At 36.7% G+C, this 27,508-nt stretch overlaps 1 protein-coding gene across 1 annotated transcript; it reads right to left on the reverse strand.

Moving 5' to 3' along the window:
* Positions 1-1,850: 1,850 nt before the first annotated feature.
* Positions 1,851-26,868, reverse strand: egln1a (egl-9 family hypoxia-inducible factor 1a). Its single transcript, XM_028006858.1, has 5 exons — positions 25,865-26,868; positions 10,176-10,295; positions 4,423-4,559; positions 4,279-4,346; positions 1,851-4,201 (listed from the first exon to the last, which is right to left on the reverse strand). Exons 1-5 carry the CDS (start codon positions 26,549-26,551, stop codon positions 4,146-4,148), a joined length of 1,068 nt encoding a protein of 355 aa, XP_027862659.1. The 5' UTR covers positions 26,552-26,868; the 3' UTR covers positions 1,851-4,145.
* Between the last annotated feature and the right edge of the window lie 640 nt (positions 26,869-27,508).

Below are 27,508 nucleotides of genomic sequence, written 5' to 3' on the forward strand. Positions count from 1 at the left end.
TTTTATTGAGGAGCTTTTCAAAAATGATGGCCCTCTAAAAAGCGCGACATACATAGTAATGTTCCTGATCGTTAAGACTTCAGCTTAACGATCAGATATTAACTCTGGAAATGTAAAGACTGTCTTGAAATGCTCTGGAAATAATCAAGAACAAACTGGAACCAGATGACTAAACAGGTACATTAAAAAAAAACAAGCATTTTATGAAACAATGCACTGACTGAGGTAGTAATAAAGATGTTTATTACACAGTTTGTTTTACTTTCGTTTTAATAATTAGTGAGAGCAATGCAGAATCCTGGAAATTTGATCCAGATAATTTTGACAGATTATAAACAGTTAATACTGCAGGAAAGATGTTTTTTTTTTTTTTTTTTTTTGGAAAAGTAAGACTGAAGACATGTAGGTCAGCTGCAGTTTGAGTTTCTGCCTGATATCGAATGAAAAACAGCAGAGGAAATAAAGCTGCAACCAACACATTCCCGCTGAACCGAGAACACAAAGATATTAGTCCTTCACTACATCCAGAGTCTAAATTCCTTATTAATAAGGTGCAAAGTCTTGAGTGTCTTCGGGTTTTTTTTTGTTTTGTTTTAATGAGGCAGATTTAGCGTTTTTTAGAATACCTTACAGCCTTCACATCACATCCAACAAAAACACATTTTGTCATCCAGCAGATCGGTCTGAGACGAGGCATGGGCATCGTGCACAAACCTTTAAAGGGGCAGCATTATGTGTTTTACAGGCACATGGTGCCATTTTATAGCACAATTATGTAACTATGTTACCTCCTGTTCTTATAAAAACACTACAGCTACAGCTCTGGTTAAAATAAAGAGCCCACTGCACTGAACCCTATTGGTTATTCCACCTGGTAATTCCACCAAATATTGATTTATGAACTCTTCCAGAGTTAAAACATTAGTATTGTTTCTAAATGAATATTAAATTGTTTTCTTTGCATTATTTGAGGTCTGAACGTACTGCATGTTTATCGTTTTCTGCAAATACTAAACTTTTGCTTGGGATTTCGTAGACATGTCAGTAGTTCATAAAATAAAAGAACAATGTTCGTTTTACTCAAACATATGCTACAAAAAGTAAAAGCAGAGAAACTGATCATTTTGAAGTGGTCTATCAATTTTTTCCAGAGCTGTATGTCAAACCTGACTTAGATGAAATGTAGGGCCTTGAAATTGGGCCTCTGTCTCTTTAAAAACTCCTGCTCTGACAAGCCTGCTTCAGGAAGCCATCACAACATGGCTCCTCTATTAACCCTTTAATAACATTTTGTAACTGAAATAACTCGTATAATGAGTTCAGAAGATGAAGTTACACAGGGTGTGTGCTAATTGCTGCTGGCTAGTCTGAAGGAGTGGGGAAAGGAGCTGAACCTCAAAGGCAGGGCCAGTCCACCCAGATGTTTTGCACAGCTGAATGGTTGCCATGGAGATTAAAGGATTTCTCAAACATGCATGAAAGAATCAAAGCAACACTCCAGGCATGTTTTTATTTCAGAAACACATTATAACATGACATAAAGCTCAAAGTCTTTTTTTACGTAATACTGCCCCTTTAAAAGTAGCTAAATAAAATCTCAAAACATCGTTGATGTCAGAGAGAAATGTAATGCATCACTGCCCCTCCTTCACCTTTTGCTGACCATCAGAATGCAGAAACATTTGGGAGTGACTAGTGCTTTCCCCAGCTCTCTGAAGCACATAACAGTGGACTACCACTTGCTTCTGAGCACTGCGGGTCAGCTGGCTGAAAAGGGTAACTACTCTCTCTTGTTTACAATAATAAAACAAATGCAGCTTTCTGCACCTCCCATTGATGTAGCATTTTAAAAAAATTATTTTTAGAGAAAAGGCCGATTAAGAGTAAATACCACACCTAATTAACCAGATATCTTTTGTCCAAAAAAATTAAAATAAAATATTGATTCTGATCATTCTTGTTTCTTTTACTTTCATTTTTTTTGTGTTTAATTTTTAAGAATTACATTTGTAGATTACTTCATATTATTGTTATATACAGCTGTCTTCAAAATAATAGCAGTCCAACCTCAACAACCAGATTATAACACCTGTTTTAGTAGAACTTACATTTCTACACAGGAAATAATTTACAAATCTCGAGTAGCAACAGTGATGCTGTTAATACTGCAGGTTCTGTGCAGCTGAATTATTAATTAAAAGGGTTTTTATTTAAAACAACAGCATTGTGGGCAGGTAAATCTGATTTACAGTAAAAGTTGTTGCTTGAAAATAGAAACGAAAACCAGGGAGATGAGGAAGAAAATGGAGAACCATCATTTGAATGAATCAAGAAATTGCAAAAAAAAAGTAAATAAAAAATTTGTTAAATACTTGAACACTAGAGGAGAGTTACTTAAAGCCAAAATTGTTGGCAAAAAAACAACTGTTGAGAAAATGACAGGCTACAAGAAAATAATTGAGTTTGTTTCTCATTTTATAGTATTAGATATATATTACTAGAGATCTTGGATCAGTCTGAATACTTAAAGGACTCAGGTTGTGTTGCCTGTTGCTGAAGAGTGAAATCTATAGGAGCTTTTGTAAGACAGAAAAACCTCAAAGAAAACAAACGACCGCCATCTTGATTCCAGGCCTGGAAGGCTAACATGAGAGCAGCTCAGTTCAGAAAACCTAACAGCTGCAGTACGTAACTTTTATTAGAAATATATATATATATTTTACTTTGTGTTGATTGTGTCAACATGTTGTAACAGATGATCTGTGAAAAAACTGAACTCCTCCACCTTCTCCCAGTGCTAGATAAAACCAACCAATCAGAGCAAGGAGGTGGGTCTTGGTGCTGTCAATCACCCAACAAGCTACGTTTCAGCTAGCATAGCATGTTGTGAATGCTAGGCTAGTTAGAATAGCCACCGATGACATGGATAAACAATTTTCCTATAACAATAAGTTGTTTTTGCACATTGAGCAACGAGTACTTGGGGTTGATTGGCAGCACTAAGACCCTCCTACTGTCTCTGACTGGTTGTTTTTGGTGGAGGAAATTGATCTTTTCACAGATTATCCTCCTAATATTATACTGTCCAAACATGGTGAAAGTTTTAACATTTTTTTAATAAAAGTTACGTACTGCAGCTTTAAGTTTAAACAAATCGTGTAGTAGTCCAATCATCTTGTCCACAGGTGTCAGGTTGATTAACTCATAGCTAAGTATTAGCTCAGCAGCTCATTGGAAAGCTAAATCTTCAAGCATTTTTTGTTCTTAGAGTAACTGTTTAAAGAAACCTGCAGATTAATTTCCATGTATGAAAACAAACACTTCTTTAGACATATTGCTATTATTTTGAAAACAACTGTATTTTTGTTTTGTTACAAAGAAGCGGTGCTATTTTCAGTCGTCTCTATCACATCGTGTGAATCTCATGCCGGCCCATGCCTAGTTGAGACCTGGAGATATCCGGCCACAGCAGCAGCAACTTATTTTCATCCACAGGTCCAAAAAAAAAAAAAAAATTGGCACAAGCATAAAGGTGCTGTACACAAGTGTCCTGCAGAGGGCGCACTCTACTTTGCACTGAGCAGATCACAGCAGGTCTCACTGCATCCCACTCAGTCATGATGTTTATATAAGTTTCTGCAGCTCCAAACAGTTCATGTTACTGAGTGAGAGGAAAAACAAGGCCATTAAAACCTGACACTGCAGATTTAAAAACAAAGCAGTTCTGGCAGAAATTGTTTTTTTTTTTTATGTCCATAATTCCTGAACTTACTGGAAACTGACATGGATGATGAAGCTTTCCTATGAAACCATTTGATGTGAGGAAAATAACACAAAAAGTAAAACACTGTACCTTTAAGAAATCAACAAATTATGAGGATCTAAAGCTTTTTTTTGTTGATTTTAGTCAGCTCAGCTGCACTGTAGATGCATACTCTGTTAATAAGAGGAGAAAAAAAAGCATACAATCCCTTTCAGTACAATGTTATGACATTCACTGTCCAGATTAAGTGTAAAGTATATTTGATTTCTGTACTCCTATTTTGTTTTTCTTAATGCAAATTAAGATTTTTCAGTTGCACACATGATCTCTGTAGGCCACTTTCTTAGGATAGAGCACTTAGTGGATGTTTGCAGTCGTCCTACTAGCTGGAATCCGATGATTTGTTGAGTTCAACTTTTACTCCCTTTTCTCCTGCACCTGCACACAGAGGAGCCATCAGAGGAAAGACCAGGAAAACAATGAAACAACAGGAGCCAAAAAGCAGTGAGTCCTACCTGTTAAGTACTTTTCTTTAGCTCTGGCTCGCTCGTCTGCATCGAAATACCAGACCGTTATGGCATACCTGCAGAGAGACGGGGAGGAAACGAGGTGAGCCACAGCAGAGCCACTGAGCGCAGAGTGCAGAGTCTCAGGCTGACCTTGTAGAGAAAGCGGGCTGGACCTCGTGGGGGTTTCGTCTGTCTGACCAGAAGAGGAGCAGCCGGTCAAATTTTGGCTCTATATCAGCGAACCGGGCCTTTCCTTCAGGGAAGATTCGCAGCAGGCCGCCATGTTCCTGACAGCAGAGGAGCATCGACATTAGATACGGTTTGGAATAAAACACCAACACATCTCCCTAAACCAGAAGTTACTGTAGAACATCCACATTGGTCAAAAAGCAATTCGAACTGTAACACTTTTTCCTTCCACTCAACCTTCCATTAAAAATTTTGGACATAGAACTTTTGATGTGTTGAATAGCTGCGGTTAACACTTTGCATTAAAAGAAACAACTGGATTAATCCGTTATTGAAATAACTCATTAACTGGAATATTTACAGACTTAAAGATAACCTGCAGTAAAAAAGGCAAAACTGCACAAAAAACATCCATTTTGCATTTAGTTGTACATTGTATTGATGTTAAATTAAGCAGAAATGACTCAGCTTTTCTTATTTGTTTAGTTGCATCCTTTGCTGCAACTGATTAGGTGCACATTAAAGGAATGTTATTGCATTTTAGGCAAAATAATGTTTTTGTTTCCTTGTTTAAAAAGGACATTGAATCAGTTTAGTTTCATTTTTAAGTCTAATATTGCATAATATAATCTTAAGTGATTAAATAAAAAAAATCAACAGAATGGGACAATTTTCTTGTCCGGTTAATTGAATTATTATTATTAGAAATATTAATAATAAGAAATATTTATAATAATTAGTATTACTATTAATATAATTGATATTACTAATATCATTATATTAAAAATATTAATAATAATATCACTAATTAATATAATTAGTATTTCATTCATTGTTAGTGATAATGATTATTAGAATATTATCAATTTATGAAATAAAAAGAAATAATGGATTACTAATACAATCGTAAGTCATCTCTCTCAATAGCTTTCTGCCAGTTTTTCTTTCCACTCAACTTTTCCCGAGCTTCTTCTTGCAATGACCATTTTGTCGCTCAGGTTTCAGCGATGATGCTGAAAATCTCTCCAGTCAGCATTTTTTCCCCATGAAGAAAAAACTGGATTTTTTGTTTTGTTTTTGGAAACACAACTCTGTGTTGATTTTCTCTAAACCACAATTATTAACAAGTAAACCAGGACTTTATCAGTCTCTGGATGCAATGAGTTCACTTTTTTAAGTAAATAACAGAAACTGACTTTGACAATAGTTTTTTTAACCTACTTGTACCTGTAGGAGGTTATTTAAGGCAGTGTTTCCCAACCCTGGTTCTCAGGGCACACTGCCCTGCATGTTTTAGGTATTTCCTTGCTTCAGTTCAGCTGATTTCAATTGATGACTGATTAACAGGTGTTTGTTGAACTGCAATCAGTTGAATCAGGCACATTAAAGCAGAGAAACCTCTAAAACATGTAGGACAGTGTGCCTTGAGGACCAGGGTTGGGAAACACTGATTTAAGGGACCGTCAGCCATCTAAACCAGATCAAAGAGGAGCGAGAACGTTAAAGGCAGAGCAACACGAAGCTCGGAGAAAAGCCCAGGATAGGAAGCAGCAGCAGGGGACAGCTTTCCTGTGGAGGGATAGGAAGAATAACCCACAGGAAAACTGCTCTCGCTGGATAAAGGACCTGGAGAGTGAAAAAGCAGATTGCCGCTGCTTAAATTCTCACTTTGCTGATATGATAGGACCCTCTCTTCACACGCAAACCTTACGTGCTGAAAACGCTCACGCCTTTCGGTTCGCATGTAATGTTATTCCCATTTGAAGCGCGTTGAATAGGGGGAATACCGGTGGTGTGACTACAGCAAATTAATCAGAGACACTGGAATCTCAATAGGGTCAAAGAAAAAAGAAAAGAGAACCACAGTTTAACACCCGTTTGACCTGCACAAAACATGTGTGGGTTAAAGGTCATGCAGGATAATTGCCATCATGTGCAGAGATATTTTTCTTGTTCCATTTCAAAATAATACATCTATCTTTTCTAAGCTAATACGTATGATCAGATAAAAGCTGATATGTTTGGTGATAGCAACATGGTAAAATCTGCCAGAGAAGTAAAATCCTGACACCCTCATGACATCTGAGAGAAGCTTTCACAAGAGGAAGTCACGTGCCGCCGCTGCAGAAACCAGTAGAGCTGTTTATCTTTCGCATCAAGGTTTACAGTAAATCAGGGCTCATTCTGAAAAACAGGGCCTTTATTTGCCGCTTTACTGGCGGTTAATCATGTGAACGTAAACGTGCAGGACCAGAACCAAACTAATGTCTCCGTACGACAACAAAGAAAAAAAAACTCTACATTTTCTACTGGGAAAGTTTGGGATATTTCAGAAAATCATACAGTTGACATCTGAAACTGAGTACAGTATTTGGATTTAGACGCTTTTACGCTGATACCCCTAAAGAAAATTCAGTGAAACCAAAAACCTTCAGACGTCTTCAATAAAGACTTGAGACGAGGGCAGAAGTTCATCCTTCAAGCAGGACAATGACCCGAAATATTCAGTCAGAGCTTTATTAGAATAATTTAAATTAAAGCATATCCATGTATTAGAGTGGCCTAGTCAAAGCCCACAACTAAATACAACTGGGAGTCTTTGGTAAGAGATTCCCAGTCTCTCTCAATCCAATTTGACTGACCTTTGACAATGTTTCAAAAAAAGAACGGGCAAATATAGTATAAATTCTTTTATATTAAATTCTGAAGAATTAGCACTCTGTATCGATTTAAAAAATTCTTTCCCACTTATAAATATTTTGTTTCGGCTGACAATGGGTTTGTAGTGGCACAGAAAAGTTAAATCTCTTCTTGTTTTTCTCAAATGCTTCTTTTTAAAACATTTATTTTTTTAATACTGTTTGGTTCAGTGAGAGTTAAATTCTTGTTACTGTCTTGAGAGCGTTTTTAAATTTTTATGTCTATTATTGGTCTTGTTTTTGTGCAGCACTTTTGGCAAACTTCTGCTTTTAAATGTGCTTTATAAATGACAATTTATAATACTGGACAAAAAATAAGTTTGTTGCACAGAATGAGGCTGCTCAACAAACATGGTCTTGGCTAATAAGCAGCAGATGAGAAACCAGATTGCTGTTGTATGTAACCATCTGTGATCTAGAGCAAAGTTCATCTACAAGTCAGAGGATGAGCTGCATGAACACCGCAGATATCATGTAACAAACTGATTTAGTTAACACAATCCACACTGTAACTTCTGTAGGTATGGACAGAAAAAGATAAACAGGCAAACCCAGTCTTTCTTGACCAATTTAAACAGAGAAAAATGGTAAAAAAAAAAAGGGACGTGCAGACATCCGTTAGCTACTTTTACATTTAGTGATTTGACCCCAAAACAGGCCACATCACTTGTTTACTGTTTAAAGGTGCATAGGTCAAAACAGAAAACTGATGCATCCAGAAGGAAAGCTATGTGAAACGCACAACCCCAAAGTCAAAACAAAGAGGTAGAGTTGGGTTAAAACAAATCAGCCTGGACAAAAAAAAAAACAAAAAAAAAAAACACAACAACTTGTAGGCTAATCATAAAAGTAGTGTTGAATTAGGAGTTTATATCTAAAGAAAATTGATGAATATACAACCAGCGATAGTAAAAACTATCGTCCAAAGTCAAAAAGCAGTTTTGGGTTAAAGGTCCAGCTTGTAAAGAGATCAGGAAACTGATTTGTGTGCGCAAGCCATGCAGATTGGAAACTACTGTCGATAATTTAACAAAGATATGTGAACTATTACACCCAGGAATAAATATTCTGGGTTTTCCCCAATGTATTGTAAGCCTGGCAGGCCACTAAGTATTACTAGCGCCTCCACCAGGCTAAGCACTGCTTATTTATTTAAGTTATTTTCAATGTTTGCATTTTTAAGACTATCGTTGGTGTTGAGGTGTTAATCTTCCAATAACCCATAATTATGAAGTGATATTTTAAAATTTCCTGTCAAGTTTAAACATTTTTAACTCAAAAACACGACTGGCTGCTGAATGAATGACTGCTGAGCGCCCCAACCACCGGGCTCAGCAGCTTTTCTGGGGGAAACCTTGGATATTTGATACATTTTTAAAATTTCTGAACCAGCCATGTTGAAACTAATCTGGATTATTGTCAAACAGTACTGGGTAGAGACCTCTATCTCTGAAAATATTATCTGTCTGATAAACATTTATGGCTAAAAGGGACAGATGTTTCCTGGCTGCTACATTTTTACGTCTTTTGATACGTTGCATAGTGTAATGAAGAACAATTACAAAGATTTCAAAGGATCTTTAAGCCAAAAGCATAAAATCTATTACATCAGCAAATATTTATTTATTATTTTTCCACTAATCTGGCTAAATCTTGACCAATGTTGACACATTCCTGTGCTATCTGTGTTTGGAGTCTATCCCAATTTCTGCTACAACCGATCAGTATTTTCTTCCACAGTATTGGAAAACATGCAGAAAGTCAATAGACATATCAATAAACTGAGCCTTGATCGTTTGAAGAAGTTCCTCTTAACAATGTTTTCATATCACTCTTTATTTGTGGCCAGAAGCAACCCCTCAATGATTGTATCACTGTTTTCTGTTTCTGTTTTTTTGTTTTTGCCCATATCCATGGCAACACTCGTCAACCTGGACGCACTAGCAGGCTGGAGGCTGAAGTCTCTTCATCAGACGGTGGGTTTACGCCAAATCCCTTTCACCTGGTACCGTTCTGAATGTTAGTGGAAGTGGTGAAGATCAGCCCCATCCATCAAAAGCTGGTTACCATGGCGACTGAATGATTCACAATAATTCGTAGGTCCAACTTATTGCTGCTTAGGCCTTGATAAATTTGCTCTGATCTCCTTAATCTGAAGAAAGTTCCCATGGAAAAATTCACTTTTAGACATCCTGAAGACCTTCTTACGTCATCATCACATCTTTTAGTTGCAATATTAAGAAATAAAAGAGTAGTATGCTTCCTTATAGGGCTGCAAATTACAGTTATTTTAGTAGATGACTAATCTTATAAAAAAAAAAATCCTGGGACTTTCTACAGATTTTTCACTTAACTACTTAATGTTTATGAAATACTAGAAATACATTAAAAAAAATTTTTTAATAATAAAATAGACATTTTGTTGCCTAAAATGAAGTTACGTAGCCGACCTTTATTTCACCCGAGTTTTTCTATTTGCAGAGAAAGGTATTTTTGTCTTGAATATAAAATGTACATTTATGTATTTTGTACAGTTTTGACTTAATTGCTGCTCTGAATGGGGTTTTTTTTCAGCAATTTGCATTTTTAAACCCATGTACTCTAATTAGCAATTAAAAGATTACTAAATTAGATGATTATCTTAATAACTGATTAATTATTATTAATTGTTTCAGCCCTATTTTCTGGTCTTGACTTGATTGAGGTATTTTAAGATGATTTTAGATGGCTGGTGTGGTTACACAGCATGAATTAAAGTGTAGCCAAACTAATTTATTCTAGAAGGTTGTGATTTTATAAAGTAAAAACATATTTAACTCAATCTGCACCAAAAATTCCAGGAAACAATACAAATCTACTCTTAAACACATTTATGTGAATATTTAGGGAAAACAAATGAATATTCTTGTTTTAATTATAGAATATTAAAATTCTGACATTATTCTACAAGTATATAAACCAAACACTTTGCGAACTCTCTAAAAGAAAAAACCCTGATAAAGCGTTTTCTCATACCTTGGCATTCCAATCTCTATTAAGGTAATATATGCATGTGACACAGCGTCCATCGCCATTGGGATTATCCACATGGCGCACATAACCTGTTCCGTTCCCAGGGTAACAGGCCACCATTGCCTGAAGAGAGAGCGATGGAAAAATGTGATTAGTACAAACAGAGCACCAGGGAAACCAACAGTCACCTGCCTTCAAAATTAATGAACATAAAGGTGTGAGTAAAACTCAAGTCAGCATGTTCAAACTCTGAATGCAGAAAATCAAAATTTTCTTTTTTTGTTTGTTCGTTTTTCCTCACCTGAAGATAAATACAAGCACAGGCCACATTTACCCAGCTGCCCCATAATAATCTTTTGAAACATTTGAGAAAATAAACCAAGGATATCGTCCTGCATGACTTCCCTTTGCCCTTTCCTGCTGTAGTAAGACTTCTATGATCTGCTTTGGAGTTGGCAGCCAAAGCCATGAGTTCTTGTATATTTCTTGGAATAAACAGCATGCTGAATCCTGGCTCTAGTGAAGTACAGAAATACCCCGCAGGAAAACGAAAAAGCACAAGTGATAACTTGAACACTCCGGGACTAACAGGAAAATAAAATACATCTATTTAAACATTTTTAAGCTGCAGAAAACAAAAAGCTTCCATAAGGAAATGAAGTAGAAAATAAAGGTGAATAAAGTTGCATCAAAAGAATCTCAAGAATGTGAGCAGTGGTTCTTAAACATTTTATGACATTTTAAAAATGCCATGACAGACATTTTAATACTAAAGGATTTGGACATTTTAAGCTTTTCATGCTTTGTTAAAAAAATATATATGTGGTGTTGTTTACTTGGTTGGAACATGAAAGGTTATTTATATTCCATTTTAACTCAAAAATGCAAATGTTGAAGTTTGATATGGGCAAAAGAACCCATAATAAACTGAACCTCATAATCCAAAATGGCTGCCTTTAGTCAAAACAATAGTTTTATGTGCAATTTTGACCAAATCTTTCATTCGCAGCACTAAGGAACCTCTTTAAAGAATATGTTTCCTACAGTGTTAATAAGAGATGCATAAAAATATATTTTTACTAGTTTATAAAATTTATCTAACGAAAATGAACATCCGTTTTTCAAAGTTGGAGCTTGATATTATTCTTAGAAGTCTCAATTTCTGAGAAAATGTAAAAAAAAAAATATGTTCATTAGTTTTTGAGAGGGTGAATTATAATATTACTTGAAAAACAACATTATTGTTTATCGCAATAATTTCTGGGACAATTTATCGTCCAGGAAAATTTGGTATCGTGACAGGACTACAGACATCTAACCACATATAAACAACTTTAAAAAGTGCAACAAGTAGGCAAATGCTAAAAGCAACTATAGTTTTTAAAATTAACATGAAGAGAAATGGTTTTAAGCAAGGGAAGACTTTCATTATATCAACTAAAAATGGTCTCAAATGCCAACTTTATTGATTATTCCAATAATTTCTGGGACAATTTATCGTCCAGCAAAATATGGTATTGTAACAGGCATACAGACAGACATAAAGTCACATAAGAACAGCTTTTAAAAAGTGCAATGACCAGGAAAATGCTAAAAATAATTAAGAGTTTTTAAAACTGACATGAAGAGAAATGGTTTAAAGCGAGGGAAAACCTTCTTTCTGCCGGCAACAGCCCAACAGCTGCTCTGCAACTTTTTCTGGCATCTCATTAACAAAAAACTAAAAAAAAAAACTAAAGGAGCAAAAATGTGAATGGTTTGGAGACGCCAACACTGCTGTTTACCCTGACAGGAGTAGGAAGTGCATGGCTAAATACAGCAACAGTGTCTGAGTTGAACGTGGATCTGAGGTGACTGGTAAACGTGCACCAACACAAGCAGATCAGCCCTCATGCACTGCAGCATCAACAGTGATACGGTGGGCAAAAGACAAGTCGGGCCACATTCTTTCAAGACCTTGCATCAACATAAACCATAGCAACATTATTATAAACAGACTAAATCTCTTCACCGTTTCTTCTTTAATAAAAAAGACATTATTGGTGTATGAGCATTTGAAAGCAAAAGCAAAATGTGTGCAGAAAATGAAAGAACGAGTTGGATTTAAAGAAGTCCTCCAGCGAGAACAAGCAAAGTTATTCACATCACACGTGCGCACGTCTCCATCTTATTTCGCTGCGCATCTGATCGGAGCTGCTTGCGTCAGTCGGCATTGTGCTCACATCTTTGGAGATGCAGGTTAACGCTGGAATGCACGATATCAGGGCCTTCAAAGCTGGAAAACAACAGAACTACAGCATAAAGCGGAGGAGGGGGGTGTCGATGCCGAGCCTGGCTGCGCCAACATTTAAAAAAAAAAAAAAAAAAAAAAAAAAGAAGAGGAGAGGAAGGGTGGTTCTTGGAAGAAACTACTTCTGAGTGAGGCACACGCACAGCCAACAAAAGGGCTTCCACTGTGTAAAAGGCGATATAGTAGGCTTTCTTTTTTGTTGTTTTTGTGAGTAAAAGAGAAGGGCAGAGAAAGAGGGGCACAGACGGTAAAAGCACAGGGGTGGGTCTGCAACTCACAGGGAGGAGTGAACTGCTGTAAACTTTGACTCCTGGCCTCCCTCCAGAGGGAGCAGTATTTTAATGGTTGTGCTACGTGCAGAACGTGAGGAAGGTTGGCTTATCCTCCGCTATGTCACCCCTCCCACTCCCGACTGCTGGGCTCACACTGCAAGGCTAGAGATGGGTCAAGTGTGGATTCAAATGTGTGTGAGGGCTGTGTGTGGGCCGACTTAAGGTGACAGACAGAGAGAGAGGGAGGGGGGGGAAGAAAGAGGGAGGGAGAGAGAGGGCAAGCTTTGGCGGACACAGCCTTTCACTGCATGCAAAGGGAAAGCTCCTCTTTAAAACACACTTATCTGCACCAGCTGGGGGGGTTTACTAGAATCTTATTAATTATTAATAAAAGCTCTTTTTCTTACCATATTTATTTTTCTCACTTTCTTTTCTTAAAATTAAATTGTCAAAAAGCAGCTTTCATTTCAATTACCTCTTCCCTGAGTTGTACGATGGAGTATTTTGACCAGGCTATGTAAAGTTTTGTTTAATTACAGCAATATTAACGAGCAAAGATACAATTTTACCAATTTCATCTTAAAATCACGAGAAAAAAAGTCGCTTTATTAAGAAAAAAAGTTTAGACATTTAATTTATCTATTTTTCATATTGTAGTTCTCATAAAATTACTACTTTATTCTTCCAATATTTCGACTTAACATTAAAACTTGATTTTATTCTTGTGCTACTACAACTGTATTCTTATAACTGTGACTATATTTCTATAAAAAAATTAAATAAAAATACTAGCCTGGCTCTTATATTTTGTCGTAGAGTTCGAAGTCCAAATAAATAAAAGCTGTAAAAAATGCTTGATAAACAAACCGGAGGGCCTTTGATGTGCTGACGTCACTGAACTACAGAAACCCAATGAGTGCATTTCCGTAAATAATATTTTCAAAATCCAAAAATTTGATTAATCAACAACACTGATTATGGTACAATATAACATATATTACTATTTATTATGAACTTGCTGGGATTTTTTTTATGATCAACTTTCACATCTTCACAGTAAAAAAAACAAATAGAAATGCACACAAAATACGCGTGTTCCTAATTTATTCACATAAAATACATGACATTCTAGTATTATGTGGATATGCCAACCTGGTATGAAGTGCTGTTTAATTCCAGTTTGCCTTTCATTTGATCTGGTCATGAGACCCAACAAGCTGAAGCACACAGAAGAGACGCATCTTAAGATCAAACCCTTATTCAGGTAGGAGCAAAAACCTTGATAAAGGCACAAAATATAGAGGAAGGTACATTTAAAACATTAGTGTACTATAGATGTTAAATTTCTTAGATGGTTCAGACCAATCCTCCGTCTCAAATTGACACCTTTGCTCTCCGCTGGATATTATTCCCTCTCCGCCCCTAATCCTATATATCCACTTGTGCTCCCATTCTTTCAGCCACTTACTCTTCCGCGTTCCACTGCGGCCCTCATTAAGCGGCTGACCTTGCTCCTCATGTTGTTTGTTTACATTCCACAAGCACAGCTTCAGAGGCCAACTGGTGTTTACGTGCAGGGAACTGGAGGAACAGAGGTCACCAAACCAAGCTCTGAGGGGCCTTCAATGAGGCCAGAATGGAGACAAAGACCATAATGGAGCCATGTTAACTTGGTGCAAACATGATCAACCATCATCAAAAGGAAATAGTGAAAGTAATAATTGAGTTTACATGATACAGATCAGAAAGTAAATGGCTCATTTCTCCTTTTTAACTACCCAACTTTTTAGGGCATTTTCACACCCAATAGTCCAGTAGACTCGGTTTGATTGGGAACTGAAGTTGTAACATTTGTTACATATCCAGCTGGTATGGTTCGCTGTTCACCTCCAAGCCTGTGGTGGCGCTGCACCAAGAATCTGTTACAACTTCCTTTTTTGTGAAATGTAAACAAAAATGGAGTAGCGTCAGATTTCTCTGTTGTCATTTGTAAAAATCCACGACTCATTTCTCCTGCTAGTGCTAGACTTGTACGCTTGTATTGGTTGCACTTACCCAAAATACCTTGCAATTTGGACCACTTCCTTCTTTTGGAGCAGCCTCTGGTCCAGTTAGCATTCATATGCATTCAAACTGCACCAGAGTTCCCTTCTACCAAACCGAGACCTACATTTTTAGGCAGACCAGAGTTCGATTCTATGGTGTCCATCAGAGATTAAGTGAATTAAAACGAACTAAAGAGAACCGGTGTGAAAGCACCTTTACTGGTCCAGAAATAAAATCTGTGCAAATATTAAAAACGCTATAGAAAAACAAGGGCAAATAAATCGATAAAGGGTTAAGCACTTCAAGGGGTGACATGTTTAAGTGGGCAGAGAAGAAATGGCAAATCATACAGTGTAGTTGGTGAAATGGCCCTGGAGTCGTATAAAACTATTTATAAGATTCAAAGTGTTCTTTAACAAAAAAACATTTTCCAAAGTTGATTGTGCAAATCAACTTCAATCTAAAGTTTGTTCCAAAGTTAGTGACTCCATGTCAAATATAAAAACTACCAAATGAACTTAATAAAAAATTTTTTTACTGGGACTAAACTGAAATGTGTTATTGTATATTATCGAATTAAACCAATTATATATTTTTGTACATAGACTCGTTCCAGGAGGTAAAATGGAATACCTCCAACCTGATTACTTGTGATAAATTTTACCGTTTATTTTATAGAGAAGGTTCTTTTATAATTATTATGGTGCATCAACAAAGCCATTTAAATTAATGACCCTCTAAAAGTACTTTCTCCAAATGCTAATTTGTCTATTAAACTTAAAATAATGTTAACAGAAAACATTCGCTGGACAGCAAATGGTTTCTGTTAATGTAACCAATTTATTTTAATTTTAGCCAAGCAAAGTTGATTGAAGAATAACTTTATTGACTCACATTTGTTATGATTCATTAACAAACCAACATCCAAACACGACTGACCCAATCACTGCTGAGGACAACCCGATCACCGGAGCGGTATCAATTCATCGCCCTGCATCCACTGATGTGAGCCATGAAGTGGGGTGTGGCGAAATGGAAAAGCTAAAAGGGATCTGCTCACTTCACAGCAGAGATGCTTATCCAAACATGGAGCACAAACAGTTGGGATTGAGACCTTGTAGCAGGGAGGAGTGTGGGAATGAAGACGGTTCAGGTCACAGGCTGGAAGACCTTGCTGTTTCATGTGACAGTGTCGCCTTAAAGGAAATCCCCGTTTAAAGAAATGACCTACTTTACCCTTGTAGTGTTTACAGTTGGGTTTGAACAACAGGGGACATACTGTATATTAGCATTACCTTTGAAATACTGCAGCAGAAATATAGTTTATTGGCAATATGTGAATGCTCTAAAAGCAAGTCATTGATTTACTAAACTCACAAAAGTTAAGATAAGCCGATTAAGAATTAATAAAGGTTAATTATGTGGTATAAACTCAATCTAACAAACAAACCGTGTTTCCACTCTGCTTCTTGTTTAATCTAAGAAGTGTTTTAGGTGTAGTGAGGATGTATAAGACCAGCTTCTCTCCATTTTCTGAAGAAAAGCATTCCTCCACAGCATGATGCTGCCACAATTATGTTTCACAGTTTTGGTTTCATTTGAACAAATCAATTTACTCCACATCTGCTGTGTCCCTTTGAGTGTGAGTTTTGTTTTCCCAACAATGTTTTTTGTCACTTTTTCCTAAAAGCCAGATTTGCACGGTACACACAACTAACAGCCAAACCCTTTTGACAAAACCAAAGATTTGAAACTCTGCATCTCCTCCAGAGATACCAGCAGCCTCCTGACTGCTCCTCTGATTATGACTCTCCTTGGAAACTAAAACATCAGTCATCATTCTTATTAAGACTACACCAGTTGTGTTTCCATGGCCATCCGACTGCACAACTTGACATAAAAAAAAAAACTTTTTTGATTTAAAAAAGTGATTATGCTATGATGAGATGGTTTATTGGCTGTGTCAAAATTGGTATATTTTGCTAAACTGCATTGAAAACTTTTTTTGCATCAAACGAGTTACATAAACAGCCAGATGTTGCCACTGGTGCAAACCACAAGGAAGACGACAGCAGGAAGTAGTTGGAGAATCATGGAGAGGCGTGTTCCTTTCATGACATCACGTGAACAAATTTATTCACGTGAGATTTTAACTGTTTCTTATTTAATGGAAACATTGCAGCTGTGAAATTGTGTTTTTCCGCTGCAGTTTTTCAGACGTTTGTAATGGAAACGCAAATACTAAATGACTGATTACAGACCATGTAAAAGGGGACAGCCTGACTAATTAAAAAAATATATGTTATTTGTGATACTCTAAAGCAATAAGCACTTGGAAAGTATTAAAAAAATTAATCCTGCTTTGGATATGTATCCACACAGCATTGACGGTGCTGCCACCATGTCTCATTATAGGCATGGTGTGTTCAGAGTTGATGTGCAGTGTTAGTATTATGCCACACAGTTTTTTTTGTATGTAGGCCAAAAGGTTAAGTTTTTTTATACTTGTCCAGATGTCAGTATAGGTAGATTGGCACATTTTGGTAGGTTTGCAGTAAGGCTGAACAATTTATTCAAGATTTATGACTATCAGATTTTGTCTGTATGCGATATCAATACTTCCAAGAACTGCATGAACTGCAATATTAGCTACTTATATTAATGTACCATGTATCATCTCCACAATGTCATCCCTAACCTCAACATTAACACTTAGTAATAGGGGAAATTCCCAAGGCGGACGTTGGTGTTGCATGTTGTTTATGGATATCAGAGCAGAGGTGACTGAATACAAAATGCACACCACTATTTTCAGATGTTTATTTCAAAAGAAATTCTTACAAGCATCCTTTTCCTGTCACTTCATAATTATGTACAAGGTTTCCCCCAGAAAACCTGCTAAGCTAGGTGGTTGGATGCTAGGGCAGTCATTCATCCAGAGTTAAATTTTAGAGTGAGAGACAAGAAATTTGAAAATATCACTTGATAATGATGTGTTAATAAAAGATTGGAAGATTAATACCCGAGCACCAACTATAACGTCTTAAAAAATGCAAACATTTTAAAAAGGCAATGCTTAGCCTGGTGAGGGCACAAATAAAGCCTGGTGGCTCGCCAGGCTTGTAATACACACTGGGGGAAACGATGTATGTACTACGTTGTGTTAAATCTATCACATAAAATCCCAATAAAAAAAAATTAAATCTTGTGTTTGTAACGTAAGAAAAATGTGAAAAAGTTTAAGGGGTATGAATACTTTACATCTTAAAGTGATGCAATAAAATCTTATAAGTTTCAACATTATGCTTCTTTTGCTCTGTCCTCAGAAACAAGGGGCCAATAACAATAAACAAACACCTCTGAAGGTGCAAGAACTAATTTACTAATCCCAACAATTAATTATTCCTCAATGCATAAACCCTGCTCTGCTTTAATTCACCACAAACTAATATTTATCTTTGAATGCAATTAAGGATGCTCAGACTAATCCCTCTGACTGATGGGTAAAACAATAAACAGGAAAAAAAGTGGCACGCAAGGTGCTCCAAGAGGAAGGAAAGACTTTAGCATAATGTACGGCTGGCTCCGGTGCGAGTCGAGCACCATTACAAGACTTCCTTTCCTCCCCATACCCTCCAAGGCTTCAGGATTTAGGTCAACGGTCAACTTCCGGATGAAAACGCACACCCACGCCTCGTCTGTCACATTTAAAATGACAAAAATAAACACGCAGTCACCTTCGACCCACAACTCAGACATGAGGGCAAGGATTGTGTCTAGAAGTATCTCACTTTCCTACTATTATTGTTAAGATTTCACGGAAAATAAGCTCTGTTGTGCAACACGCCGACATACCAGAAGACAGTTTTTACAAATATTTTCTTCCTTTCTTTTTAGTCATTGGATTAGACAGCATATTTTCTTATTTTATTACAATGAGAGTAAATCAAAAAACTAGGAGAGTAAATAAAAAAATAAACATCTTGGAGAATTTGATTCCTTTTTTCAGATCATAGATCCACTGACTCATTCATTAGGTGTCAATTCTTCTGTGAGAAAAAAAAAAAGGAAAAAGATATGCTGCAGTTCATTGCTAAAGTATTCCTCAGATTTTTCCATTTATTATCACATCACAACCACAAAATTCAATGTATTTTACTAGGTTTTCAGAAAATAACTCATAATTGTGAGGTGAAAAGAATTGGATACATGGTTTCTGAATTTAAAAAAAAAAAAAAAAATCTGAGAAAGCCATGTAGCTTTTCTACTTCATTTCATAAATATGCACTATTTTGCATTTACCCGTCAAATAAAATCCCAAGAAAACAGTTTGTGGATGCATGCAACAAATTTTGGAAAGGTTCAAGACATTAGAATATTATTATTGCAAGTGTTTGTGTACTTGTTTCTAATAACTACCAGTAATTAAGCTTTCACAAAATTCTTGATTTTCATGAAAACTGTATTTTTAGCAGCAGATATCTGTGCTGAAACAACCCAGATGCTAACGCTACTCCACATGCTTTTATGTTGGAGACATGATGATGGATGAATTACTTCAGGATGCGTCTTTCAGTATGGTTGTTAGGGGAGTCAGAGGTCACCTTCTGCTTCAGTCTGGGTTAAATAGGTTTCTGCCTAATAAAACACGATCACTGTAGTGCCTTTGTAAACTACTGAGTAAGCAAAGTCCAGGAAAATTCCTACAAAAATGCATGCTAGACAGATTTGTATTTTGTGCAAACATGTTAGCAAGAGTAGCAAGAGGAGATTCTTAAAAGACAATTTGCAGTTTGGCAAAAAAACATTTACAAAGATGTCCTGAAGTCGCCACTGGGTCACTCTGCTGCTCATAAATTAAACATTTATCTATGCCTTAAGTGATATTTATGGTGTAAATAAAGATGCTCTGGAGCATACATTGCCAGAGTCTCCCCCAGAAAACCAGGTGAGAGGTGTGCTAGGGCAGTCATCACAGCTGCCAGCCATGTTTTTTAGTTAAAAAAAAAATGTCTAAAGTTGACAGGAAATTTGAAAAAATAACTTGATAGTTATGCATTACTGGAAGATTAATGTCTAAACACCAACTATAAGGTCTTTCAAAAAAGGCAATAATTTAAAAAGATTTAGATAAATTAATTCCAAGCCTAGTAGGGGCACAAGTAAAGCCTTATAATACACCAGCCTTACAAATATTTTCTTCCTTTCTTTTTAGTCATTGGATTAGACAGCATATTTTCTTATCATTTTATTACAATGAGAGTAAATCAAAAAATCAAAAAGTTTCCACTGGTGGAAACCTTGATTGCTGCAATCATCTTCCCATCTATCCTGAGCAGTTTTCCAGTTCCTTCCACTGACAAATATTGCCAAATAATGATGCTGCCACCACCAATTTCCATTGTATGCATATTATTAGCCATGCGGTGGGCTTTCACACTATAGAGTTTTACATGTTAGCTTCTGCGGTAGTGCCAAGTCTTTTTCCACACTGTGTATCAAAACATATTAGAGTATTTTTGGTGTCTGGACAATTAAAATAGTTATAAATGTTTTTATACCTGCCTATCAACTATCTTGCAGGTCCTAATTATTAAAAATCAGCTTCTATTCCCAATTTTCATTGATTTTATTTCAGTTTCATATGTTAACTGCTTTAAAACCAAATTACTAATTCATGAGATTTGTTTTCCAACCTGGTTCGCTCCATTTAAAACCCACTCCACCAATGCATTTGCTTTACAGACGCAGAATAAGACTTTTAAATGGTAAATGCTATGAAACCAGGGGTTCCCCCAGTGTATTAGAAGCCTGGCGGGCCACCAGGATTTACTTGTGTCCCCACCAAACTTAGCATTGCTTATTTATTTAAGGTTTTTTTAATGTTTGCATTTTTAACACTTTATAGTTGGTGTTCAGATATTAATCTTGCACATACATAATTATCAAGTGATATTTTCAAATGTCATGTCAACTTTAAAAATTTCTTAACTCAAAAACACGAAGGGTCGCTGGATGAATGACTGCCGAGCGCCCCTACCACTGGGTTTAACAAGTTTTCTAGAGGAAACCTTGTGAAACAATATGAGTTAGAAACTGTGTTTGATTTCACTGTTTTCAATCACATTCTGAGCTAATTTTATGCCATGGGTGAAGACGTTTTCTCAGATTCGAGGTCCTATAGAAGAACGTAATCTACATAAACTGCCCAGGTTTCAGCAATCCAGTGGAAATGCACATAATAATCCAGGTTGATAAAACGGTTCCGGGAGGATAATTACTGGAGGGGAAAAAAAAAAAAAAAAAACATTCAGGAACTCTTAGTGGAAACATGCCTTAAGTCTGAAGTCTTTGTGGCTTAAGTGCCGCTCCAGTCAGTCTGAAACTTGAGTCACCATCTCCGCCAGGAACCGATCTATGTTTGCACATTTCAGAGAAGCCGTACTCATAACCAAAACTTCAACATGAAGCAAGATCAACATTCTACATGCACAACAAACATGTTTATAAAATCTTTAAACTTCCTAATAATATCATAATGGACACAGAAAGCAGCCAACATGCAGAGAAACGTCCGTGGAATGTTATCAAGTGAGAAACGGAAACAAACACAATGGCATTAAATACATATTTGGGCAAAATCTTTTCCTCCTGTGTCTTCCAATCTGAAATGCGCCGACATTGTTTTGTATCCCTTTGAGTCACTGATAGTCATGACTCACAATTTGTGCAAGTCATGCCATTTTCTGCCGGTCATAGTCCAGCCGAGTGTTTGCCAAAACAGCAAGGGCAGCAGATGAGGAAGTCAAGCCCAACCGGGAATGATGATTCCAACTGTAGGGGATCAAACTAAATAATATCTAAAAGCAAATATCACAATTCCTAGTCCTGGGAATTCTGAAATTAGTAAAAATGCTAAAAAAAATTACATTGAAAATGAGTTTTAAATTGTACAGCAGATTGCATTACATGTCTACTCGGCCACCGCATAGCTAAGCATAGCTCCTTCTGTCTGATGATTGTTCATATTTTAATATAAATGCACTTTGTGTAAGAACAAAGTCTGTAGTTTTGCTTTAAAGTTGTAGAGATTTACAAAACACAAATGCACTATAACTGTAAAGTCTGTGTTTTGTTTTCAGACAAAACTCAGTGTAATGTCAGAGTGAAGGCTGCTTAATTTTTGTAAAATTATATTTTGAATAATTTTTTTAATTTATTTAATGTCAGGCAGCTAAGCTAACGCAATACCCGTAATTTAAGTTACAGAATTTTATCCACAAACCTATTTTTGTTTAAATTAAACCTGATAATAAATTTGATACATTATGGAAAATGATGGGATTGTTTTAAATAAATGTTTTGTTTCTTCCTCATCAGTCGCATACAGTTGAACCCAAATATTTACATACACTAAATAAAAAAAAATAAAATGTTCCCTTTACTGTCTGAAGTTAAATCAGATCAAATTTCTCTTTTTTTAAGTTGGTTAGAATTACCAAAATTATTTATGTTTGCTAAATGCCACAAAATATTTCTTTCAACTTTCCTTGAATTTAAAAGTTTATATATACTATTTGGTCAATATCAGAGATAAATTGTCTTTAAAACTTTGAAAATCATTTCTAAAATTTTATCATGAGCACAAAAATCGGAATCAAATTTCTCGTGTTTCTTGATTATGCTGTGTTTTTCAATTTGTAGTTGTGTTTAGTTGCCCTTCAGGGCCACCTTACTAGACAATGAAAGATTCACATTTCTGTTTTTCGTTTTATTTCTTAAATTTAGAAATCTTTTTAAAAAATAACAAATCAGGAAAAACTCAAGCTCAGAAACAAAGACGGCTTCTGTTTGAGTGTCCATCAGTTTTTCTTTCCTTTACAGTCAAAAATAAAAATAGAAAGTACCTGGGAAAGGTATATTTTATGATAATTTAATGTATTAGACTGTCGTCAGCTTCTTCTCACTTAAATCCTGGCTGTGCACATGCAGTGTTTCCCTATGAGAGGTGAAAAAGGAAAAGGTGCTCTCTGTTCCTCCCGGGTTTAGTTTCAAGCGAAGAGGTCAAAGCGACCAGATCTGGTTAAAAGAAGTGCTGCAGGTCACATGCAAGCCGACGACCAAGAAGACGCCAAACCAGCTTTGTTTCGGCCTGATCGGAACCATGGGAAATCTTACATCGTTGTCTTAGAAACAGCCTCAGAGAAAGAAACACAACCTGGTCAGTGCACTTTGACAACCGAAACGTTCCTCTTTCTGTGGGACGGCTCCATCTGACCACTTATATTGTTGCTGTTAATTTGAACAGTGGGACATTTTGCCTGTGTTGGACCGGGTCAGTCACTTATAGAGCAACGTTCCTGTAATTTATCCACTGCGTTAACCAAAATTTTCACATTTTATGCCTATTTTCTACATTTAGGCTGTACCATATATTATAAAAACACCAGTAGCGTACATTTTCATGACTCTTTTTCCATCTTTTTGAGCTTTAGCGTCTCATCCAATAAAAACATACACCCTTAAAATACTTAGTTTCTTACTTCTTCCTATTCCTTTTAGAGCATGTTAAGATTACTGTGGTACAAATATGTCTTTTGCATTCCTTGTTCTTGTGCATGATTTTATACTACCATCATGTTCAAAATAAAGTTTCATTTCATTTTTAGTTATCTGCATGTTTTTTTAAAAGTTTTTGGGGAAACGTTACAAGTCTCTCCCGCTGACATCAAATCAGAAATAAATTATTCTAAACTGCATACAGATTCTTTAAAGTGCATCTTGAAATTTTGAATCTGTCCAAACTAAAAAGCAAAGTTGCATTTTGGACGATTTGTTAAAAGCTAAATTAGAGCATCAATCAACCAGATGCGTCTGGATGCAATTTTGTTTAGTTTAGTAAAAATCAAATACAACTTAAAACATATGTCATGATGTATAAATGAAAAAAATACATTTTTACAAGTTGTTACAATGATCCACTTGGTATTAAAAAAACTTTTTTGAGCTCATTTCAAACACAATGGGCAAGAAGTCAGAAAAAAGGGAGAAAGAGTTAAAACAGCTAAGAGGAATAAAGGGAGATTAGAATATTGGATGGATATAAAAAAAATAAAAAGAGAATGCAAGAAACACCCTAAAAGTCTGCTCCTACACTTACAGAAAGAGAGAAAAAACAGAACGGAGACACCACACAACATATGCAAAAAATGAGGACAATCCTGTAATTTCTTGATTTTTTTTTTGTTTAGACACAAAACTATTCGATCAATAAAGAAATCTGTATCGCATTTTTTTCCTTTACGTGTTGGATAGCACATTCAGAAAGAAAATAAAAAACAAGCTTGCAAGTCGACATTCAGAGAAATGCATTCAAAGAAATGCATCAATCAATTTGCCACAGATTGAAATCAGCCAATATGACCAATTGGCAGATTGAATACTGAAAAATCAGATTCCCTCCAACGCATCAAAATGCTTTAAAAATTAACTCCCCTCTATTTTTGATTATAAACACATACATCAAGAGCAAATACTTTGATGAGTTTAAAACAAGACTATATTTATTTTTTCTGTATTCAGCAAAATTGCTGTGAAAATTGCTATGTAAAGTCAATTGCCTGCTATTTCATAATTGACAAATAAAACCAAAAGCCACAGTCAACCAAGAAAAGCTAGATGGGTGAAATTTTCACTTTTGATGATTTATCTTGGCTAAATCCAGGATTACAGCATCAACCATTCACCTGTTGAAGACTCATTCATCAGCAAACAAAATGACATGAAGATGTCACTAGTAAATCAATTTGTCCCTCATTTTTGAATAATAAAAATCTGAATGCTTTTTCTATTCATTTAAATCAACAAAACATGGAGCACATATGTTATATTTTATATAGTGGTGCACCGATAAATCGCCTCCAATTTAATTTAATTTTGGGACATCAGAGATCGGCCGATATTTACATGTGGAGCCAAAATTATCCACAGATCTTATCTATTTCTGCAAATGTATTAAAAAAAACAAAAAAAGAGAAATCAACCACTGCTACACTGCCAACAACATTTCAAACAACAAAACTCAGTATCAGCAGGTCAGGCTTATTAAAGATCGGTAATTAGCGATCAGTCAGAAAACTACAATCAGTGCACCCTTACTTTTGTATGGTATATTCCTTCAGAAATAAAAATGGACAAAAATAGAAGAGAATAGGACATTGGTAATGGCCAAAAGAAAACCTGATTCGTGCAACACAATGTTGATTCGGTTTCATTCAACTCTTTATAAAAAGGGCGTTGAACTCATTTTCGTTTTGGGCCAAATCAAGATCATAAATGCTCTTAAAGGCCCAGGTGTGCCAGAATATATTGATAAAACCCGTTAAACTGTTAAAAATATAACTGAATTCTTAAAATTAAAAAGATATTTCATTTGCACTTATTTATGATGGTAAATGTGACTTTTTATTACTGGCTGTATAGATCATGGACAGATAATCTCACATCACATCAATTAAGGGTGAGGCAGCTCAAGGGTACCAATCAAAAAAATGTTGACAATTTTTGAGAAAATCTGAAATAACCTCCCATATATGTATTAACACAAAAAAGTATGGGATTCATTGATTTTGCGTGAAATAACCTAATATTTAACCAGACTTGATGTTTAGTCTAGAGCAGGGGTCTGAAACTCCAGTCCTCGAGGGCCGCTGTCCTGCAACTTTTAGATGTGCCTCTGCTGCACCACACCTGAACAAAATAATTAGGTCATTAGCAAGGCTGGGAGAACTGATCTACACAAGGAGGAGGTAATTAAGTCATTTCATTCCAGCGTTTTGTACCTGTGGCACACCTAAAAACTGCAGGACATCGGCCCTCGAGGACTGGAGTTTGAGACCCCTGGTCTAGAGGGTCGGTTTTGAGTTTTAAATACATTATGAATAAACCAGAATTATTAGTGTAGTGTACATCTAAAAGTCAGGGATGATGCACTTTAAGTGAAACATAACAGACCCTGATGACTGCATGAATGTTTCTGATCCAACTAAGGATGATGATGTGTGTGTACCTGCTGTCATACTTACTTTTGTCCTTCCGTTTATAGTGTAGTTCCCCAGTTTGCCATTACAGTGTCTGATTAAGTCGTCCATCCGACTCATTAGGAAGCTGATCTTCTCGCAGTGAGACTCTGTCCCGTCTATCCACGTGATTTTGTCCCCTCGGATGTCTTTAGTGGAGTCGCTCTTTTGGCTCACCAGCTGGCCGTCTGTGAACCTGCCCGTCTTGTACAGAGACTTGACGTTCTCCAAAATGCAAAATCCGGTCTCTGCTCCTAGGAAGTTGTCCACCACGCAGATGCCGTGCTTATTCATGCAGGGGACGATGCACTCCGTTGCCAGTTTCTGAGGGGAGAGGTTGGTCTGGCCGTTAGGCGTGGTGGGGGTGTTGGACCCCAGTTCTCCCGGTCCATCCCCGTCAGCAGGTGCTTCTGTGTTTGGAGATGGGGGTACGGTTGCAGAATCCCCCTGCTCCGTGCTTTTCTTTTCTCGTTGTTTGCTGCTGTCCCCCACCGACGGACCGTCTCCAGGCTTCTGTTTCGGCTTGTCAGCCTCCTTACAAATCAGCTTGTGTTTCTTCCAGTCCTGCTTCTGGTGCTCTTTGCTGCAGTAGAAGGAACTCCGGCACCGACCGCACTTTAAAAGGTTCTCCATTCTCCCACAAAGTTCACAGACCTGTCTGTCGCGGTCCAGATCGCTCTGCTGCTTCTCCATGTTGGAAGGCTGCAGCGGGGTGTACTGCTCCTTTAAGTCCGATCCTTCACACGCGCCCTGCTGCTAACCGTCAACTTTGGAAAAAGACCCGCTGCTTCTGCCTCGCTACGCCGAGCGAAACGGGGGAATAAAACTCAAAAAGTCGGCATTTTACCGGACACATTCCGTCTCCACGCGGTCCTACCAGTGAAGTAAAACAACAATGTGCTCCCACGGACCAGTATTGAGGGGTGGGTCGAGGTCTCCGGGAGGCATTTCAACAGGCTAGCTGTTGATTTCGCTGTGCTGCATGTCGCAGCTACGTTTGTACTGTTAGTCACTGGCCCAGCCCACCGTCACGTAGGAGAACAAGCTCCGCCCCCAGCGCTGCCTTCAAGGGTTGCCGGACAAATGCACTTTAGAGACACGTGTCCCAAAGTTAAACTGAAATAAATCAGTAATAGGCTACTCGTTTATTCTATAAATCTATTCAAAGTAGCTTTATTCCCCAATACTCAAAAAGTAATAGAGACAATTTGTATTTTCTTTCAGCTTCAACAAACTCCTTTAAGTCCTGGAAGTCCGCTTGGAATGCCTTAATATGCAAGGGATCCAGCTTATGGATAACACTCTATGTCCATGTAGCTATAACTGAATCACAGCAAATTTTGCAACCAATATTTTACTAAATAAATTTAATTTATTTAGATTACTGCTTTTGTTAGAACAGAATAATCATATTTTAAAAATGTGCTAATTAATGAAATGCCAACAAATCTTTACAATGAAAAACAGCATGGGTGTTGTTGACGTCCTATTTTAATTTAAGAAAGAGAAATAAAAACAACAACATAATGATAAAGTTAAACATCCCGGATGGCATTAAACAGCCAGGATAACACAAAGGGCATAGCGACCCATAACGATAAACATTGGTGGATAAAGTTTAACATTGGGGAAAACGTTAAGCTTCGAAGA

The sequence above is a fragment of the Xiphophorus couchianus genome, chromosome 22, assembly GCF_001444195.1.
Source record: "Xiphophorus couchianus chromosome 22, X_couchianus-1.0, whole genome shotgun sequence".
In the NCBI taxonomy this organism is placed as follows: domain Eukaryota; kingdom Metazoa; phylum Chordata; class Actinopteri; order Cyprinodontiformes; family Poeciliidae; genus Xiphophorus; species Xiphophorus couchianus.

Coding starts and splice junctions, on each gene's coding strand:
- egln1a (XM_028006858.1), bottom strand. CDS start 26,551: ATGGAGAAGCAGCAGAGCGATCTGGACCGCGACAGACAGGTCTGTGAA. Junction 4,347..4,422: donor CAGCCCGCTTTCTCTACAAG/GTCAGCCTGAGA, acceptor GTCTCTCTGCAG/GTATGCCATAACGGTCTGGT. Junction 4,202..4,278: donor TAAAGAAAAGTACTTAACAG/GTAGGACTCACT, acceptor CTCTGTGTGCAG/GTGCAGGAGAAAAGGGAGTA.